This window comes from Perna viridis, chromosome 2 (assembly GCF_037379345.1).
Source record: "Perna viridis isolate PV_CMFRI_1.1 ecotype Kerala chromosome 2, ASM3737934v1, whole genome shotgun sequence".
Taxonomy (NCBI): domain Eukaryota; kingdom Metazoa; phylum Mollusca; class Bivalvia; order Mytilida; family Mytilidae; genus Perna; species Perna viridis.
In genome coordinates this window covers 28249792-28273034 of record NC_142446.1, presented here as the reverse complement: position 1 = coordinate 28273034, position 23243 = coordinate 28249792, and the positions used below count along the sequence as shown (strand labels likewise).

The window sequence follows — 23243 nt, the reverse complement described above, 5'->3', positions numbered from 1 at the left end:
ACAAAATTAGTTTTTGACACAATTAAGCACAGGGACTTAAGTTTATTATGGTTTAGACACAATAAAACACAAAATTTAAAATTTAATTAAAATTTTTTTTAAAAATCAGGCAAAAAATTAAAACAGTCAATTTTGTTGGGGTGTGGCCCCATTGACCCCTTTAACTAAAAAACTGACAGATAACTGAAATCTGTTTGAAAAAAAAACAAGCAGGGATTTTCATAAGAAACCAAATAAAACAAATCTTCAATATCTGACCAAAAATAAAGAAGTTGATTTTTTGGGTGTTGCCCAATTTTGTGCCCTTTTATTTCCAAGACATTTAAAGATAAGCTTGCCCTGTAAAAAAATTCAAAACAGAATTTCGGAAGGAACAGATTGACATCTGAATCATAAAAATCGAATTAACAATAAGCTTTCACTATCATTCTAATGACAGTAATGATAACACATATTTTCCCCGTTTTAGCCCCTTATTTCCAAAAGAGGTGGAGAAAAACCTACAAAAACTATAGAGCCCTTGGCAATATCTCTAGGAACAATGTGTTAAAATTTTAAAAAGATCTGATAAGTTTTACTCAAGTTTTCGTAAATAAACTAAAGTTAACAGATGCCAAAGAAGGTAATACCATTACATGACCGAAATTTTTTTTTGATATTGAATAAAAAAGAAAATAACTCTTTGACCTGTTCATAATTCAGTTGATTTAAAAAATATTTTGAGTCAACTGTTTTTGATATAGAAAAATCTTTGTTCTCTCTTTGACCTAATAAAGAGTTTAACATTGCAATAAAAAAAAACCTGATAAATAACAAACAAAAAAAAACAAAAAAAACTGGTGGGATAAAATTTACTCTGTGCTACCCATATGGTTTGTACATGGATAGTCTCTTAATGCACATGAATTTGTTTTTCCCCTTAGTCATTTCAAGTACATCAAGTTCTAACAGTCATGCCTTAAATTACACCAAAATGGCATATTTTCGCTTAAAGACACAATTTTACCCTAATTGAAATGAAGGACCAATATAACACAGAAATATGATTTTTTTTTTGGTAGTTAAATGAAAGACAAATGGTGACAAATAATGATTTTTATCAATCATCTTCTTTACTATGGCTTCTATATTTTCTGGTCTTTGAATTTTTCTTAAATCTTTTAAACTCCATCAAACTAGCTTGTCCGTTACAATTACCAGTCTCAGCATCAACAGCAATTTTATTGTCTGTCAAGTCTTGTGTTAATACTTCACTACTTGTAGAAGCAATAGGTAAGGATTTGGAACAACATGGCTGATTCTCCACATTCTCATGCAAGTATGGTCCCATTTCACCATCAATCAATTTACTACATTTATTCTGACCATCTTGAATGGTATTTTCAGTAATATTTTCACATTTTCCATTTAGTTTTTTCTCTTCAAGACAGATTGGCTCATCTATATCAGAATCACTGTTTCTTAAATTATCCTTTAAAAGTTTTAATTTCTTTAGTTTTTGATTACTTTTACTTCTTTGTTGACAAAATGACTGAATGTTTTTGGAACGCCACTGGATTTTGTCAATGTTATCATCAGAACTGCAACTCACAGATTTATCATCAATATCACTGTCACTTGAATCAGAACCATAGGTTACTAGAGGTCGCTTTTGTCTTTTAATTCCTTTAGATTTAATTTGATCCCGTTTTTCTCTGATTAACTGTGCTATCGTCTTAGATCCAGGATTTGTATTATTTTCTGAGTCTGTACTTGAATCACTGTCTGATGACTCAGAAATATCACTGTAATGTCCACTTGTATTAGAAGATACAGCAGCACGGTTCTCCTCCAAAGATCTTGTATCTGCAGTAGCGAAAGCAACAGTAAAAGGATTTTCTTGACCATCAGGTTCTTGATTGTTAGCATGTGAGTGATTACTCTCTGTATCTGATAAATCTGACCCAGTTAGATTTTGAATTCTATTAAAAAGTTCTTCTTCACTAGTAGAAAACTCATCACTGGAACTAAAGCCTGCTAGTTCCCTCTGAACCAGAGAATCAAAGAAAGCCAACATACGAGGATCTTCTTCTGTGGACTGATTAGAATAATCATGAGTCATCATTGTACCAGATTGAAGAACTAAACTGATATAGTCTTCATGACTATAAACAGGTCTGGAGGTATTCTTCATTACAGAATTGGCATCTACCCCACCTTCTGAATTTGGAATAGGGAAAGGACTCCATACCTACAAAACATAGCAAATATTGGAAAAAGCTTCACAGGACATGGCTGGATTTAATCAAAGAGGTCAAATCCGGAACAGATGGGCTAAGTATGGACACACTACTCAAGCTTGATACAACAATGCAAAATAGTTCAATAATCTTTGCCATAGCTAGTTACTTTAAATCATAACAGATATAATATACAGTTGATATGAACAGGTAGCTGTGGATGTCATTATTTAAAGATAAACCGAAAATCATCCCATTTTTGTTAGAACAAGAATACTGTGAGCAAGCTCACAAAGAGAATACCTCCTATCCCCATCCCAGCTCCATTTGCATCAAACATGTAACCAATAAGTTCAATTTCTTTCTTTTGTAGTCTCCTACACTAACTATATTCCTTCATGTAAAACCTTTCAGTTGGATTATCTCGCTTAGTGGTTCCCTGACAGTAACCATATTCCTTCACGTACATCTACATATGAGGCCAAACTTTCCTATAAAGTTTCATCAAAATCCCTAGAGCGGTTTAGGGGAGTTGCACATACAAGAAATGTGGACAGATTGCAGGGGGTATAATAAAGTCCCATATTATCTCAAAAAATGAAAATGTGAAATTTATAAAAATCAAAAGGGCACTCACATCAACAGAGGGAAACAATATACCACATTTTCACAACAATTGGTGGCAGAAATTTTGCATTAATGTGCAAAATGTGAATGACAAATAGATGGAAGGACACTGGTATACCATAATTTGTCCTGTCTAGAGTCTAAACAGATGGCCATATAAAAAATTGCAGTTGTCCAGAGTTATAAGTTGAAAAATGTGGATGATACATGTATTACCTGGCAACTGCTGTCACCAGTACACCCTGCCTAAGTCATGCACATTTTAACACCAGATTTTACAAGGGACATGTAATTAGGATGATAATCAGAAATACCTTGATGGATTTCTCAACACCAGATGATATTGTCAGATGATTAGCAGCATTGAATCTCACTTGGTTCACTATAGATCTATGTCCTGCTAATACCATGTGGGCATCATTAACAAATTTTCCTAAAAAAAAGAATAAAAAGCACATTTCAATAACTATGAATCTATCAATTTGGTTGTGTTTAATTTTTTGATTCCATATTTAAATCATTAGGAACCAAACTGATAACCCCAGAGTAATTTAAGCATGTATAAGCAACATTTTCAATATTTTATAGAGATCATCTTGTATTCTTCATATGTACAGGTTAACAACATACTTTGAGGTTCTCCACATATTTAGATTATGGCTTACTTTAAGACAGATCATCCAATAAACAATCCACACATGTACACGGTAACAACGTACTTTGAGGTTCTCTACATATTTCGATTATGGCTTACTTGAAGACAGATCATCCAATATTCCACACATATACAGGTTAACAACTTACTTTGAAGTTCTCCACATATTTAGATTATGGCTTACTTCAAGACAGATCATCCAACAAACAATCCACACATGTACAGGGTAACAACTTACTTTGAGGTTCTCCACATATTTAGATTATGGCTTACTTTAAGACAGATCATCCAATATTCCACATATGTACAGGTTAACAACTTACTTTGAGATTTTCCTAATCTATAGATTAACAACTTTCTCAGATCATCCAATATTATCAACATCTGGTATTTTCCACATGTGCAAGTTGAGTTAAGACTTACTTTGAGATAGATCGTCTGGTGTTCTCCACATTTGCAAGATAAGTACTTACTTTGAGACAGATCGTCTGGTATTCTCCACATATAAAGGTTACAGTCATCTGATCCTGATAGAACATACTGTAATACAAACACATAATACTATATTACTTCCTTCAAGATTTACAATTTTTATTCAATGACACACTGGGCAAGTTAAGTCACTTAGGACAAGAGTAATCAAGGGAACCAAGGTTATAGCGGTAATCAAAAGAATGTAATCCAGGGACAAAGACCAGACATGGAAAACAGACATACACAACAAAGAACATAAAGTAACTAAAATAATACATACAAAGTAACAAAAGTAAATGAGCAACTCGGACTCCACTAAAAACTGGGAGCATGGACCAGGTGCACAGGTAGGGTAAGTGTCCTCTGCTTTTCTAGAAACACCCGCCGAGTTGCTCATGAAAAGTCAAGTCCGGGGTAGACAAACGAGGAAAGGAAAACTTTGACCCGTTGAATAAATCAGTTTTCTTTCTCCTTGAAAGTGAAATTGTGATATTAAGATGTCTAATAGGTGATCCATTTTCTGATAAGTAAGATGTTGGTAAGCTGAACATTACTTTAACTGCTAAATGAAAACTTGAAAATTTCAGAAATCTAAGAAACTAAAATAATACATACAAAGTAACAAAAGTAAATGAGCAACTCGGACTCCACTAAAAACTGGGAGCATGGACCAGGTGCACAGATAGGGTAAGCGTCCTCTGCTTTTCTAGAAACACCCGCCGAGTTGCTCATGAAAAGTCAAGTCCGGGGTAGACAAACGAGGAAAGGAAAACTTTGACCCGTTGAATAAATCAGTTTTCTTTCTCCTTGAAAGTGAAATTGTGATATTAAGATGTCAAATAGGTGATCCATTTTCTGATAAGTAAGATGTTGGTAAGCTGAACATTACTTTAACTGCTAAATGAAAACTTGAAAATTTCAGAAATCTAAGAAATTAATAAAACAATTAATATGAATTAAGTGCATCACCAAATTCTGGTACAACTGATAAAACTGCAAAATTTCAACTAATAACAGCTTCGCTAAAGTTACAACAACTTACACGGAAATAAATTCATTTTTTCACTAAAAAGTATAATGTGAAAGAAGGGAACTTACAGGTTATCAATAAAAACAAGACCCCATTATTATTACCCTATTACAAAGCTTCAATAATCAGAAATGCAAATCAACATAAAATAAGAAACAGAAAAGAAAAAAAGTTTGATCAGACTTTGATATGTTTGACAGACCTGATCTTTATCTCCTGCAAATGAACAACTCTTCATGGTACATGAGTTATAGTATCCTGCATGGTCAAACTCACACAATGGCTGGGCACTTTTAATGTCATACAGAACTGGAGGTAGTCTACGGCGTAAAGCTAGAAGTCTGTCCCCCATTTTATTTATGCAAACACTCATAGAGCTCTGCTGAACTAATCCGCTACCATATCTCAGTAAACAGCTATAAATGAAGAATTTAAAAAAATGTGTTCGACTTTTTTAATATGTTAGATTCTCTCAGAGTAAAGATAATCTATATTACAAGCATTATTTTTCTGATACCTGGTATCTATAATATAGAGCAGTCAAAATTGTGTATAAGACAATGACGCCATCCACATATTTTAGACAACCACAGTTCTCACTATAATTCCTTGTAAGCTGCTTCTCCAAGGGACCACTCAAATGTGTTCAAGTAACAGAAGTTTGTAGATTTTTCTTTTCAATTTCTCTTTAAATTGTTAATTATAAATTGCTTACTTTCTATGAAGTTTTTTGTTCAAGTTCTGGATACATTAGTTTCCAAAATGTACATGTATTGTTTTGATTTGTTAGCATTACCATTACAGAGTTTGACTGAGTTGTCAATTATTGTTTATATCATATTTAATTTGTTTCTTTATTCTTCTGGCATTCACTTACTTAATTCAGTGTAAGTAAAAACATGCTAATTTGTAGTGACATATATATTTTTTATCTGTAGTTAACCTTAACCGCAACTGCAGCTTTAATTTTCACACTGTTTATTACCCAAGCAGATAAAACGGCTAAGGGATTCAAGTTAGCAAAGGTTATTGTTGAAGATCTATTACCAAAGGGACCACTACCGGTAGTTAGAGTGTTCAAGATATCATTATTAAAGAAATCCAAAGATTATAAAATTACTTATATAGAGAAAATGTTGGTACTTTAGATTTGTAAGAGAATACCAGGCTTGGATTTCATAAAAATCTTAAAAGTGAGATATTCCTAAAATCCTTGAGTTTTTCTTAAATAATAAATATCAAGGGATTTGATTGCTTATAAAGTGAGGCGAGGAAGAATTTCAGGGAAACCATATTAATTCAAGATTATTTATGAAATGAAGCTCTGGTGTTTGTCTAAAATGTTTCTGGCAAGTGAAATTTGAATGTCTGCCTTAAAAAAAAAATCACTAATTCTAACTTAAAATTGGCAAAACCAAGGTAAGCTTAATAAACGAGTGCCCTAAAGCACGATACACCCATCTCCCTTTTATCAGTCCAATAACTATTAAATGAAAAATTGAAAATAATGAATTACCACAAGTCATGAGCAAACAGACAGAAGGACAGTTGTACTCCATAGTATGACTATCAAAAGACAGGCATATTAAATTTCATTTTATGTACCTTCTTGGTTTTCGTATATCCCATAATCCAATACCTTCTCTAGCATTGGCTGTTGCTAAGAGACGAGGATCCACTGGATTATATGCTACAGCATGCATTGACGAAGTATAATTTGCAAGACAGAAGGGATCTACAAAATAAAGAGAAACAAATACACTGAAACCCCCTTTTCACGCTGAAAAAGATATCATGTTCAAGCAGTGGTTCAGTTAACATTGTTCCAAAACATATCAAAATTGATAAGAAGAGACTTCAGAAAAATGTCAAGTTTAGATAGGTCACTAGTTTTGTGAGATTGGTAACACTGAAACATGACCAATATTTCCATCACATGCTTCTATATTAAGTATTCAATTCAGTTCTTTGATGCATAGACATTAAGAATCTAACACAGCACAGAGTGCAAGAAAGAAAAACATCAGACCACCAAAGGGTAAGATTTCCACCATGTTGAAATCATTGAAATCTTACCCAAGGGTGTCCTAGTCTTGCATTTTCTTGTGGTGTTTGCATTTTTTTATATGACCCAAACAGTTTTTTTTTAGTCTTAAAATGGTATCACCCAGTCACTGTAATCAGTATGTGTCTTGTCAGTTAAATTTTGTTTAATAATGATAATTTGAGTGAAACTAATCTGATCTTTTTGAAGTTTAGAAACATTGTTCCTAGAGATATGGAAAACGTTCTTATACTTTTTCAAAAGTATTTGCCCAACCCCATTAGAAATAAGGGTCTAAAAGGGAGAAAATAGGTACTATCATTAGAATTGAAAGATAAAGTTTATTGTTAATCTGATTTTTATGATTCAGATGCCTATGTATTTCTTTTGAAGTTTTTACAGGATAGACTTATCTTTCACTGTTTCAAAGAAAAAAGGATACAAAATTGGGGTATTTTTATAATTCAGATGTATTCATTGTATTTCTTTAAAGTTTTACCGAATAGACGTATCTTCCATTGTTTTAAAAATAAAGGGATACAAAATTGGGGAATGCCCAAAAAATTCAACTTTTTTTATTTTTGTTCTGATTTTGAAATCTTGGATTCCCATATAAAAAACCCTGCCTGCATTTTTCTATCAGGTCTACACATTTTACATTTCTTTTAGTTACTGGGTTCACAAGCAAGGGTCTTTGATAAGCAATCTTACAGCTGAAATGTTTTCACCTTAATCTAAATTTCAAATTCTGTGCAATATTGTATCCAAACCAGTTATTGTGTCCGTAATGAACCGTAAGTCCCTATGTTAAAGTGTGTGTCAAAAACTAGTACTGTGTCCACACTTGTTCCAAGTGAACAGAGTTCAACATGCTGCTGTTGTGTTATGATGCACTCTAGAAAACTCTTTTCTCATTTGTAACAAGTATACCAATTTAGAACACCATGTGAATGAACTTTTTACATAGAGGAAAACCTAAAGACCAGTGGAAAGAACTCTGGTTAGGCCTTAAACTCCTACAAATGTTTTTAAATTACAGTATATTATAGACTCCTTCATTTTGTAAAAATGCATCATAAGAAAATGAAGGCAATTCACTAAGAGATTTGATTTAACTTTTAAGAGGAGAAACTTTCATAATGGAATTATTCTCTACTTCTTTTCCATATTGAATGGGTATTGAATGTTAATTGAGTTTAATTACTTCTTTGCTAATTAAACAACCTCTTTCAGTAACCTACCCGAACTTGGAGGTTCTCTAATATCAAATACTAATATTCTGCCATCATCACAAGCACTAGCAAAGACACTAATATTATTAGGGTCTGCTGTCAAACCATATACAGCATCCTCATGCATAAATACATCCAATGTGGCACCACTGTCAACAGATTATGAAAAGCACTTAATATTTAGTCATGACCAGTATCATTTAAGCATGAACATGATAGATTGACAATAATATGCCATCATAAAACACTACTTTGATAATTGTACTTTTTGAACCATTTAATGGTTAAAAGACATCAGTTTCATCCCTCTGTTTAGGAAGTACCAAGTGCTGTATTGAATTCACAGTTTTTGTCGTTACTGGTATAAATATTTTTTTTAAATCAGTGTTTCTTCGTAACCTCAAAATATTACACTTTAATATAAATAACATCAATGCAATCATTCTATTTAAGAAATATTCAGTCTAAATTTTAACAGAAATACAGTGAGTATGCTTAAGCTCACATAGAGAATTTCTCCTGCTTCAAACTGAACTAAGTATTAAATGTAAAATCTCTCAGTTGGATTATCTCCCTTTGTAGTCCTAACTAATCACTTTATTTCTCTATGCACATCTACATATGATGCCCAACCTTCCTATGTCATCAAAATTCCTTAAGCAGTTTAGGAGTTGTGCTTATGAGGTTGTAACAAGGAAACACTTAATAGATAATCTCCCATTAGAGTCATCTTACAGTAATTATATTCCTTCATACACATCTACACATGAAGCCCAACCTTTCTACAAAATTTCATCATTTGAGCAGTTTAGGAGGGTGTGCATTTATAAGAAAAGTGGACAGACAAACAGAGTTATTCCCATATACCCCAATATCTTCTTTGCATGAGGAATAAATATAGGTTCTGTTGGACACAATTGACCTGTCAACATTTTTCTTACCTCTCAATATTATGCACAATAACTTGACCATCATTACCTGTAATATAAAACAAATTTGCATTGTTCCAAAGTAATTGTAACCATTATTTCTAATAGGAGCAATGCTGCTTTAAGTCTTTATTGGAAATGCAGACTTGTGCATTGCAGCTCAGTAACAAGGGATATATTTCCAGCATCTATGAAGTTGTTATCATTTAATGGGACATTGTATTCTGTATTAAACTCATTAATGTGCCTGCGGTGGTAGACATAACAATAAAACACTCCCAACTACCTACACTTAAATTAATACCAACAAATTTCAGTATGTTGTTACCATCAAAGTACAAAAATGTAAACATACCACCCTAAAATATATTTTGGTTGTCATAATCAAATTCTGTATTAAACTTATTAATGTGCCTAGATATAACGAAACACTCCCAACTACCTACACTAAAATATGTATCAACAAATTTCAGTATTTTGACCATTTATTATCATTACAGTTAAAGTAAACATACCACCCGAGAATATTTTCTGATTGTCATGATCAAAGGCCAGACAAAAAACATTGCTGTTATGTTCCCCTTTCAAAGAGCGAGGTGCACCAATATCTGATAAAGCCTTTTCCACATTCCAAAGTAATACTCTTCTGTCATCCCCACCTGCAAAAAATACAATTTAAACAAATAATTGGGCTCTTCACTCTAACCTTAAAACCACAAATCCAAAACAAGTCTCTTAACCAATTCCTGTAATATGCCATGATTGTCTAAAAATTCGCACAAAACGTAAGGGTCAGCTTCACAGGCTAAATGTACATTATACATGTACATTTGTATTTCATTCAATTTTATCACCTAATTTAGTTTAAATTAGTGCATTCCATATATACCAGTGTGGCTGGACAGTCTACCTGTGTTGTAGTAGATGTGGTAGACGATTTAAGTTGCGGTCTTTATGAGTTATGTACGTCAAAACCAACCAAATTTTCTTTTACATGTGTATTTCAAAATCAGAAACAGTTAAAAATCACATAATAGTCTTGGTTTGTCATTCTGTAGTTGCACTTTTGAAATAAAAATTGAATAAATTGTTTAAGAAACTGGCAACAGTTATCATTGGTGGTGGTCAAAACAAAAAATATCTCCAATGCTGCATCCCAAAACAGATTACACACACAGACTTCTGATTCCTATACATATGTAGTATAAGCAGCCTTTTAATATGCCTTTTACTTAATTCTTTGATCTTTCAAGTGCATTTAAAGCTGACATTTTACAACAGAGTGCATTAATTTCTTGATTTTGGAAGATACAGCACTCCATGAGGGTTTATCAACAATTCACATTAATTAGAAAACCATTGGTGGGAGTTGCCAAAAGCAGTACAATAACTATAACACAGTAGAACTCCTCTTCTAATTACCACCAAAAAACTAATTTCTGTTATTCAGAGTGCAAAACATATTTTAACTCGCATAATCAATAATGGACATCCTCATTCTAAGATCCTGGTTTGTAAGCAAGTTATTTAAGGGCCAAGTAATTCAAATTGATCAAACATATTTTGGATAACACATAAAGTAATCAAAATGATAATTTGAGAAGTAATCACCAGATTGCAACTCTTTTAACCATTCACAACCGTAGTGAAACTCACAAGACATACCTTGCTCCCTTTTTATTGTTTCAGGGGGGAAATCAGAAAAAGGGGACAAAGTATAACATAACCCTGTGCACTTGTGATCTCCCCGGAAATCAATTCAAGGTTGAGAATGGAAGTTTGAAAGAGATTAAAAGCTCTACAAAATCTTTATACTGGAACCAAAATGGATGGGTAAATTTTCAATGTTACAGTTTCTTTTTAATTGGCACAAAGCTTAAACCTCTATTTTTATCCAAATCTTCCAAAGTGAAGTACAATTTTCTCCTGCAAAACTGGGAAGTGTTACAATGTAAGTTATCGATGTTATTTTTATATCTGTGAGATCGCAATTTTTTTCTACAATTTTCAAACAATCTGGTAGCCTTTCCTTCCACATTTCTAGACTTTATGGCAGACAACAACCCATGCAAAATTTAAAAAGGAAATAATTACGTAACTTTAGTCACACCTTATTCATTTACATATTTAATTCACTATGAAATATCATTTTCGTTGGTCATATTACAAATCATGTACAGCAACACCTTACTCATTAAAGTATTTAATGTGTGCAAACACTATGCTACATGTACATGTTTTCCACGCATTAAACATTGTAATTTGTAAGAGCAGTGCTATATATATATATATGTCTTCAACCATAGGCACTGTATCAAACAGAGCCTTGCCCCCAAAGTAATACCACACTGAGGTAGTACTTATGGGCAAAGTTGTGGTAATACTTAAAGGGGCAAGGCTCCGTCTGAAACGGATACCTGTATGTCTAAAACTGAAAAATCTAGGGTACCTGATGCCATAAACTCTCCTCCTCGATGACAAAATTCTATAGCATTTACACAGCCATAATGAGCTTTGAATTCCCGTCTGTACAAGTTCTCGGCCGAGCTCAGCTCGCGTCTTAAAATCCTGGCTGTCAAATGATTTGGCAAAACACTGCCAATTTCTTGAGTAACAGGAAAACGCAAAGGGTCATAAAGCGAAAATTGGTGTTTCTTTCGTATATTTTTTGTCTTCATATTTGATCAATCATCTGAACTGAAAGAATAAAAGTCTTATTGATTTACTTATCTACTAATTTGCACGTCTTCTGGCGACATATACCAAAATAATTAGTTGTTATCTCCCCTTAGAAAAAAATGCATCATCTGTAGGGTGAAGCCAGAGATAACATTAATTTCCCGCAAATTTTTGGAATACCTCATGACTTTTCCATATAAACAGATATTGTACATTATCTTTAGTACATATTATTTTTTGAATTTGTACAAAACTAAAAAGTGAAAAGTCGTCGACGGAATAATGTTATATAATGAGTTAATTATGGGTCAGGAAATGGCAAATGTGTTAATAAATATTTAATAACATGTCAATAAATATTTATCAATATGTGCACAAATCATTTATTGATATCAATAAATTGAACGAATTATTAACATGTTAATAAATATTAATAATCGTGTTATTAAATCTTATTCCAGATGCTGGGCAATATCCAAAAAAATATACAATGACAAACACTTTTCTGACCTCGATTAAACCACCTATAATGGCACCCTCTTTATTTACATGTTAATAATTCATCTATTTGTTGATATCAATAAATGATTTAATAACATGTTAATAAATATTTATTAACGTGTTGATAAATCATACAATTTATTGACTTTAATATTCAGATGTTGATCAATATTTATTAACGTGTTGATAAATCATTTATTGATATCAATATTTATTTATAAACATGCGAATAAATGTTATATTTATTGATATCAATGATTTATTTATTTGTATTAATAAATGATTTATTGATATTAATAAACAGGTAATAAATTCCACAACGCTTGCCATAGCCCCAAAATTTTTTATCCATCCCATTCATGTATTTTGACAATGAAAAACTGGCACCCATGTACATGCATGTGTAACAGGAGTCTTCTGCATGTGCAAGTTTGGCCAGTTAGCACTTTAAAATATAAATATAATTTCATTCGTTTAAACGGGTAGGGCATTAGAATGAAATTATTTTCACCTGGGTGTTTCATCATATGTAGTCTAGAGGGCGCTTTTAGCTTTTTGGTCACGCTTCATTGAATTAAGTTTCTCGGGTTTTGTGCAAGTCTTGTCATTCAGCATGACGACGTTACACTGAACAGGTTAAAATTTTATTATCCACCATTTGTCCATGGAGCCCGAAAACCAAAGTTTGTCTGACACTGAACCTTCATCTGATGTTTCTTTACAAGATATCCTTAAAGCTGCTAAAAGACAAGGTGATATTAACTCTTTGCTCCAACAGGAGTTTTCAGACTTGAAGCATGAAGTACAAGGCTCCTCTTTAGCAGTTGTTTCTCAAGTTAAGAAGTTAAAAGTTGATACCGAGTACAAGTGGAAATCCGAAGGGAACAAAATTCAGTACAATCTAAATTCTGAAATTTTAGAGGATATCAATCTGATAATTTGGGCTATTCAACGTTCCAAATTAGACCACGCCCGTGAAACTTCAGAAGAAGTTATTGACAAACTTAAAAGGAGCAATAAGTCTATCAAAATTGCCGACTTCAGTGATTGTGGTTGGGAAACCGTAAGGCAATATGAATCCAACCCTATTGCAAGTGACACGGATGATGAAAACAAAAGCTTAAATTTAAGAATTCTAAAAAGATCACTGGTAAATCTAATGGCAATTCTCCAAATACTGCTCAAAATATGTCTAATTTTACAGCTAATGTTCAGCAGCCCTTTCGTGAACCCTAGCCCTCCTGGTATACGGGACCTCCATTGTTTGCCAGCATGTCCAACACGGCGGAAGTTTCTACATGTTCAAGAAAGGAGCATGCTACGGATGTGGGTCTATACAACATTAGGGAGACAAGTGTCCATTTAATCCAAAGGCAGACAGCAGAACAAACGCGTAACGATTTCATCAAAGATGGGTGTACATTTATTGATGTTGATAATAATATAAACAATTCCCCGGTCCATTTAACTGATGACTCTTATGAATACGAACAGGGTAAATCCAGTATTATTGTTAAAAGCAGATTGAGAAAACACACTAATCTTTGGTACAACATCGGCTGTTACGATTTTATAATTGACACTATACTAAACAGCTACAAATTGCATTTTTATACTACACCGCCTCCTGTTTATTTAATGTTTGTTTGTTGGGGTTTAACGCCCGAGCAGCAGTATTTCAGCTATATTCAGACGATGAACATGAAATGGATGATAAAATGAACATGAAATGATGATGAAATGAAAAAAGGGATGGAACACAAGGATAATGGGGTCGACAAATTTTGATTGCCTCTGGAAATAGGGAGAGGTGGGTAGGGTCGGGCAATTTAGCCTCGGTGACGAAGCCCTATGGTTCCTACTCCGGGAGAATACCACAGTAGGGTTCTTAAACGTGCTAGGAACGTGGCATCTTTTCCAACACGGTACACCACTATGGTTTGCGGTCAGGTTTTCCATATTATAGCCTGACAACCCCAGCATGTAACACACCAGGGGTACCCCATTCCACCACCTGATGCACACAACCCAGTTGCTAGCCCCCGGCTAAGGTTCTGAACACTATTTAGTCGCCTTTTACGACAAGCTTAGCGCTGCTGCAGGCATATTCTATTGACACCCGGACCTGCACGGGGCTCCTGTTTATTTAAATAACAATAGATCTGCTGTGACGCACAGCGATTTTGTAGTTGAAGCGATTAGTGATCTGTTGATCCGCGGGTTAATTGTGGAATGTACTAGTAGAATGTAGGGCGGTGGAAATTGAGGACAAAAAGTCACAGGACAAAAAGTCACAAATCATAAAATATTGATAATTTTTAAGGCAAATATGAAATAGAAATTTTTTTTTTAATTTTTGGGGGGATTAATTTTTAGTTTTGTATTTTTTTTTTTCAAATAGTTTTTTATTTTTTCAATTATGGTAAAATAATAAGAGTTTTGCTAAAGTTTACAGGCAAATATTTAATTTTTATGAAAAAGGTGTTAAGATTGTTTATTATTTTTTTTCTTTTTTGTTGGATATACATTTGTAGAAGTGAAATTTCCTGTCGTTTTTTTTTATGACCAATGAATGTGCTACAAAATCTGTATGACTTGGTAGGAGGTGCATAGTGAAAGTTGTGAGTTTTGTTTGACCAATCAATGTGTGATTTTAAAGATGTATGGCTTCCAAGGAAATGCATGAACATCTGGACAGACCTGCGTGTACTAATTAAAACAACAATCTAATTGCTAAATAAACAATTTGGGGGTGGTAGTTAGTAATTAGTTTTTACAACATTTAACAATTTATAATCAGTGGGATAATTTAGGGCTTCTCTAGAAAGGAAAACAATAAAGAGGAGACAGCTAACTTTCAATTTGTCCAAAAATATATCTCTGTCCATGGTAGGGCTTTTATGAGTAAATGTCTGGCTTTTTGCAAAATTGGCATAAAAAGGACAGGCTTTGTTGCCTCTTCATTCAGTTCCGAATGGAGATCCTAGAGAGCAACAAAGGCAGTTCAACGCTTTGCTTTGAAGGTTACACCTACACAAGACATACTTTACGCAAGACCAAGCAGTCGTGGAAGTGCACCTTAAAGTCCAGTCAGGGGTGTAGAGGCAGCCTGTCCACAGACCTACACAATGAGAATCCAGTACCAAGTCAACCACATAACCATGCACTACAAGAAGACTCAGCAAATCTCATAAGATGTCGCAACAACATGAACCACAAAGCAGAGTCCACTTTCAACAAGCCCAGCCAGATCTTCGCAGCCACATCCAATGCAGTAAAAGCCATGCTTCCTACAAAAGACAACGTTAAAAGATCCATCAGACGTCGCAGACCTCAACTTCCTTTTCCAGCATCTCTACAAGAGCTTACAGTGCCACCTGAGGCAACCTGGCGTAAGATACAGAAATTCAGACTAGCTACCCACTACATGAGTGATCCAGTGTTCCGCCACTTCTGCAACACCTTAGATGCCTTAGCCTTCCTTCCAATAGAAGACTTACCAGAGGGTATTGCCTACATCCGACGCCTCACATCAGAAGAGCCAGCAGAGACAGCAGACTTAGTCGACTACTTTGACGCAACCTACGTTAGTGGTACCTACCGTCCAGTACAGCAACTAAAGCAGACCAACAACCTCAGCTGATGATGCGCTGTACACCGCCTATGTTCCAGCCTGCTGTTTGGAGTGTCCACAAAGCCACTATGAAATGCAACCCAAGAACCAACAACGTCTGCGAAGGTTGGAATAACAAGTTCTACACACTGGTTGATACGTCTCATCCTAGTATTTGGACCGTCCTCAAGTGGTTTCAGCGTGAGCAGTCTACTGTAACAACGATCGTTCTCCAAGACGCAATCGGTACACAGCCAGCAAAGAGAGTTCCGCAGAAGATAGTTCATCTCCAGAAACGACTCCAGAACCTGTGCCAAGACCGTGTATCAGGCAGAAAGACAGTTCCAGAATTCCTGAATGGTGTCGCCTTCAACATTTGCCTTGGTAGACGTACTACAGCTGCAGATGCAGAGTTAGACGTTTCTAACTAAATAGACTTTCATTCAACAGTGTTTGCTAAAACAGTGACAATAGTGAAAATGAACTCGTGTGTTTAAACAAAATGCTCAAAGTGATATTGTGTGTTTAAAGAAAACCTTGCAAAACTTTTTATTTATTGACTTTCTGTGCTTATATTGTTGTTTGTTTATTGTTTTGTATAAAATGTCTATGGTGCTATATAAAGTATTGTGACTTTTTGTCCTACCGAAATTGTGACTTTTTGTCCTCTGACTTTCCGTCCATTTACCGTACTAGTATACCTATAGTTGTAAACCCATTAATTGTGTCTGTACAGAAGAACGGTAATAAGCGTTTAATATTAGACCTTCGTCATGTCAATGCACATTTGTGGAAGACTTCTGTTACGTTTGAGGATATCAGGGTAGCTATGCAGTTTGTTCAGCAAGATTCGTATTGTTTTAAATATGATATTCATACAGCATATCATTACGTCGATATTTATGAGCCTCATCCAGATTATTTGGGGTTTTCTTGGAATTTTTTGTGACAAGATTAAATATTTTAAATTTCTAGTTTTACCGTGTGGGTTGAGTTCTGCCTGTTATATTTTCACAAAATTAACTAGACTTTAATTAAGAAGTGGAAAGGAGAAGGTAAACAGGTACTTAGACGACGGTCTAAGTACTCGTGTAGATTTTGATGTATGTTAAAAAGTCAAATCAAACAAGATCTTATCAGCAGTGGATTCGTACCCAAGGTAGAAAAATCCTTGTGGCGCCCTATCCGAACACTTACATTTTTAGGCTATTTCATAGATACTAAAAAGGGCTTGCTTAGCATTCCGGGAGATCGACAAATTGTATGATACTATAGTAGTTACCGAACAGACCCTTACCAGGTTGAATCGAATACGATCTTGGAATTCAGCTATTACTCTTTCAGATCAGAGTTTAGAACAAATTTCGTTTTGGAAAAATAACATTAAATGTGTTAATTTTAAGAATTTGTGACTGACTATTCTTGTCATACTATAGTATACAGTGACGCTAGTGATACTTGTTTTGGACGGTATATTTTAGAAAACCCTAAAAACATTGCACATGGTATGTGGCATGCAGATGATGTTAATCGTAGTTCTACTTGGAAAGAATTAACAGCTTTTCATAAGGTTTTATTTTCCTTAGTTGATTTTTTGAAAGATTCACGTATAAAATGTTTGACTGACAATCAAAACGTGGTTTCTATTATTAAAAAGGGAAGCATGAAACGTCATTTGCAGGACATATCATTACGAATTTTTGATATGTGTTTAAAATATAGCATGACTCTGCAACTTGAATGGATTCCTCGTTCTCAGAACGAAGTTCCAAATTTTATTAGGCGTATTATAGCGGACCACGTTTTTAATCATTTGGATTCAATTTGATGTCCGCACGAAATGGACTGGTTTGCTTGTGATTACAACGCAAAATTACCTGTTTTTTACTCAAAGTTTTGGAATGTATATTCCATGGGCATTGACGCCTTTACTATTAATTGGGAGAGAATAAACGGTTGGTTTGTACCTCCGGTATGTATTTTACTGACAGTTTTTAAGTACATGCAGCAATGTAAAGCTTATGGTGCTGTTATAGTACCGTTGTTGAGATCGGCAAACTATTGGCCATTTTTATGTCCCTATGGTGACTGGTTCATTGATCAGGTGGTGGGATTTACTTATCTCCCTACTATAAATCTGATTTTCTATCTGGTAGGGGAAGTAAATCGGTTTTCGGTAATATTGATTTGCCATTGTCGGTTTTTGGCTCTGAGAATGGATTTTAGTTGAATAATTCTTTCCACTAACATTATATTTTCTGATATTGGCCAGTCATGTAGGTGATGGTTATATTATATGGACAATTATTTGAAGTTAGCTAAGATGTTGTGGACATTTATATTGTATTGAATTAATATGCTATGTAGATATTTTCTTAAAATGATTATTCGTATTTACTATAGTACTGATTTGTAACAAAATTTCTTTTATACATATGTTTTTTCAGGTTGTCAGAAATGATATCCCGGAGTTACCGGGAAAAAAACTTATTTACCTCTTATTCCTGGACTGTTAATAGAAAGCGAGGCTGAAAATACGACAAGAAAGTGTTGCTATGGTTTTATGCGTTGGAAGAAATGGGCTATAGCTAATGGTATTTCTGACGCCGATATATTACCAACTAAGCCGTTATATGTAACGTTATACTTAGCCTCCTTAATTCAGTCGAGTACTACACCTATAGTCCCGTTATTGATGCGTTTTACAGTATGAAATGGGCGCATTCGATTGTCAATGCCGTATCGCCAACTGATTCGTTTATAGTGCAAAATGTGTTGGACGGCGCTAAACGTAAATTAGTTCACATTCCAGGAAAAAAGAGCCAATTATTTCTGAGTTGCTACATAAAATGTATGATCAGTTATATTGTGTAAATAATGTTTATTCACAGCGTACTATATGTGCCTGTTTGATGGGATATGCTGTTTTTTTTTTTTTTGCGTGTTTCAGAATTTGTTGAACATCAGATTTAATGATATCGTTATTTACTCGTCGCATATTTCAGTTTTCATCGAAATGAGTAAAACGGATATATACCTGGATGGAACGTGGTTAGTTATTGCTAGAACTTCAACTCCGTTATGTCCCGTTAGGAATTTAGAACTGTATTTGCAATGGTCCGGTATTTCATTGGACATGGATCTGTACTTATTCAGGCAATTAACTACCAAGAAAGGAAATCATGTCTTTCGCTCCGCTCACATACCGTTGAGTTATACACGTATGAGGGAACTCTTTATAGATGGGTTTTCTGAGTTTGTGCCGAATATAAAGGATTATGGACTTAATAGCCTTCGCTCGGGTGGGGCTACATCCGCCGCCAGTCTTAACGTTCCAGACAGAATGTTTAAGCGTCATGGCCGTTGGAAATCCGAATCCTCTAAAGACGGTTATGTGAAAGATGACTTGGTTAAACGTATTAATGTTTCCAAAAAAAAAATTGGGAATTTAGTTGATTTTTTACTTTAATTTTTTAGCCATTTGAATCTTCAATCGACTTTAATATTTATTTTCCCCCCGTTATTTGTCTTCAGTCTTTACTTTCGTATTATTTACAATTGCCCCAACCCATTTTAGTATTCATGGTACTGTTAGTTTTTGGTTCATGGTGATTATGTCTACTTTGATGAAGTTTTGGTACCAGGAGAACTAAGAAAACAGCAATACATTCTAACCATATAAGTAGTGTGATATTCTTTTAATAAATGATGGAAATGTTCGAACATTCACTAATGTATTCGTTTTTCTAGATTTTACATCTCTATATTAACTACCTATATTCAGACTAGCCATATAAAGACACCCTGTTGTGTGGTACGTTCGTTCATTAGGAATAGGAACCTTTGCGCTCCGCCACAGGAGGCTAAATTGCCCAACCCTACCCACCTCTCCCTATTTTTAATGGCATTCAAAATTCGTCGACCCAATAATCCTTGAGTGCCATCAAATTTTTCATTTTATTATCATTTCATGCTCATTTTATCATCCATTTCATGTTCATCGCCTGGATATAACTGAAATATTGCTGCTCGGACGTTAAACACCAACACCCAGTCAATCATGTTTATGTATACGATAGTTGGTGTTTGTCTTTTTTAACATTAGAAATTCAATTGACTTTTTAATATTAAAAATGATTTTACAATATTAAAAAAGTGTTTTGTGATATTAGAAATCTCATTTGTAATGTTAGAAAATGAATTTGTAATATCAAAAATTATTTTTTTTAATATTAGAAAACATACTTTTTAATATTACAAAATCGTTTCTTTAATATCAGAAAATATTTTTAATATTATAAATTCATTTTTGGGCTTTTAACGTACTTGACTACTCTTACGAGTCTCGCAATGTTTTCTTTAAAATCAAAGTGCTGTCAGCACTGGAGGTTTTTGATTCTTGTGAAAAATGTAGCATGAACAAAATTTCCAAGATTACATATTGTAAAATAAAACTGTGATCATGCGTTTCTATTTTTCATATTTAATATCAAGAATGGTTTTTTGCCTAATATGTATAAACCTGATTTCAATCCATACTTCTGATCCAACTTTATACACAAATACAAATTTTGTTCCATTTCACCTTTTTCCTAAATTTTTTAAACTGTCCAAAAGTTAATTTGCATTACTATATAAAAACTACAGCAACAGATTATTTATTATACAATGTACCAATGTCAGCTTAAGAAAAAAGTTTCCTTGATGAACATAAGATTTCCAAAAACTTGACCTTTTTTTATCAGTTTGAATTTTCCCGCCAATTTTACTTAAAATTACTGCTCTTTACTTCCTGTTTGTTAATGATATACTATTAACGAAAGGCTGGAGAATCTGACTGATAAGCGTGTTAAATGGAACATGCTTAACACATTTTATGCTTCTTGACACATTTCTACAAGAACTAAATTTCTTAAATGCAAATTACTAAATATGCTCTTTCAAGGCCATAAAGTAGTCCCTCAAATCTTCAGTTGATATGAAGACTAGATCTCAATTCTATTTGCAGAAATAATAGAATATTGTTGAGGTGAATAATTGCAAGAACATATTAATGGTTACAAAAGAAGTATTGAATTATATAAAAGGAATTACATTTGGATTATATTTTTGTGTAGTGTTCAGAAATAGTAGATAAATCAGATAAATCAAAAACCTAAACAAAAAAACACCGGGATATCGCGCTCCTGGCACACCGGGCTGAACCAGTCTTTGGTGTAAATAGTCTACATGTGACGCTAAACTTTAAAAGTGTTTATACGCCCCTCTGTGTAGACGGGACGTTTTATGGTATACCGATGCCCGTCCGTCCGTCGTTCACACTTCGTACAATAACTAAGGAATAATGCCACCGATTTTTGTTAAACTTTGGTGAATTGTTTCTTTCGTGAGCTTCCTTTCGATTTTTATAAACTTCTGCTCAGTCGTTTTTGAGTCGTGGGACTTTATTCGTATAAAAAATGGTGATTCTCTGTTTTCGGACTAAAACTCATAAACCCTTACAGCAATGTAAATGAAACTTTGATGAATTGGTTATTAATATTGATGTTAACTCAACAATAACACTAACAAGGAGTTGTCCAACTATTTTGACCCCCAAAAAAGACTTTGGTAGGACCTATCATAAGGATCATTTCACCAATTAAAAGTTTTTCATTCTATCTTTTATAGTTTTCAAGATATTGGCTTAAAGCTACTAAAAACATTATTTTTTCGCCTTTCAAGGGCAATAACTCTAACAACGAGTCGTCCGACAACTTTGATCCCATGCAGACTTTTGTAGGCCTTGTCATAAGGATCATTTTGGCAAACAATTTGGCTGTCCTAACAATTTTGGAGATATATGAGAACAAATTCTGACTGACTCCTTTGTTCTATTTTCAGTAACATCGGCCTTGCATCTTTTTCGACGGGTCAAAAATCCTACATCATATCTATGCAGAATACCCTATGGAATATTTATACCAAGTTCGTTTCTAATTCGTCTGGTAGTTTCAGAGAAGATTTTTGAAAGAAATAACATTAAAAATAACAATAGAAAGTCGAAAAGGGACAATAACTCCAACATGGCCTAACAGATTAAAATGATAATTTGATTTCAGATAGATCTCATCATGCTGAACACATTTTTTCGTGTCAGAATTTTACTAAACTTTGCGAAAAAACTTCTATGTAACCCTTTTGTTCCTTTTTAGTAACTTTGGCCATGTTTTTCGACGGATCAAAAATCCCCACATCAGTTCTACGTAGAAAACCACAGAAAACCCTAAGGAACATTCATACCAAATTTGGTTCCAATTGGTCACGTAATGTCAGAGGAAATGCTTTTTGAAAAAAAATTACTAAGGGAAAAAACGTCGAAAAAGGGCAATAACTCAACATGGCTTAACAGATTAAAATGAAAATTTGACTTTAGATAGATCTTATCATGCTGAACACTTTTAACTATGCCACAATAATTTGGCTAAACCTAGAGGTTTTGGAGATATGTGCGAAAAACTTCTGTCTGACCACTATGTTCAATTTTTGGTAACGGCGACCATTTATTTTAGAAGGATCAAAGTCCCCACATCAGTTCTTTGTAGGATACCTCAAGTAACATTTATACCTAGTTTTAAAGAAATAACATTCAAAATAGCGAAAAAACATTGAAAAGGGTCAATTACTCCTTCGGCCAGGTGAGCTAAAAGGAGGATTTTACAGTTTCAGGTTTTTCATTTTTTTTCTCTCGAAACAAATTATTGATGGGATTTAGTCAACTCAGCAATAGATTGAAATCTAATACACACCCCTTGCAACAAACGGGGAGCAGGCGCATATCCAAGGACTGGCGTGCCGGGCGTACGCCCCCACCCTAATCGGTAAGAAAGAAAATCACTACGAGTTTCACCCCAAAATATTTTTGCCTTGCTTTTCATGGCATTTAATTCAATTAACGCACCCCTAAACTCAAATCCTGGATCCGCCCCCGGGGAGGGGGTAGTTAATGTGTAACAGCATATGGTCGTTAGTTTTTTTTATACAAATGAAATCAGCACAGGTAGTAGGACTTCAATTTGGATCGAGAGGGGAAAACTACAATTAGACTTGCCTCTGCAATGAAGCGTGCAAAACTTGTTTGTGACTTGGATACACGAATGATGCCCCATATATAAATCTACAATACAATGTCCTTTAGCAAAAATTAGGGCATGCATAGGAAATGAAGAAATACCCAGAAAACATGCCACCACATAGGGAA

General features: G+C 34.1%; 1 protein-coding gene and 1 pseudogene across 1 annotated transcript; one reads left to right on the top strand and one right to left on the bottom strand.

The window, feature by feature from the left end:
• Positions 1-951: 951 nt before the first annotated feature.
• Positions 952-12000, bottom strand: LOC148624342 (DDB1- and CUL4-associated factor 5-like). Its single transcript, XM_088567071.1, has 9 exons — positions 11660-12000; positions 9726-9869; positions 9223-9259; positions 8291-8430; positions 6611-6740; positions 5208-5421; positions 3975-4041; positions 3161-3279; positions 952-2230 (listed from the first exon to the last, which is right to left on the bottom strand). Exons 1-9 carry the CDS (start codon positions 11886-11888, stop codon positions 1100-1102), a joined length of 2211 nt encoding a protein of 736 aa, XP_088423197.1. The 5' UTR covers positions 11889-12000; the 3' UTR covers positions 952-1099.
• Positions 12001-16832: 4832 nt separating this feature from the next.
• LOC148624341 (uncharacterized) lies at positions 16833-18233 on the top strand (annotated as a pseudogene).
• Positions 18234-23243: the final 5010 nt, after the last annotated feature.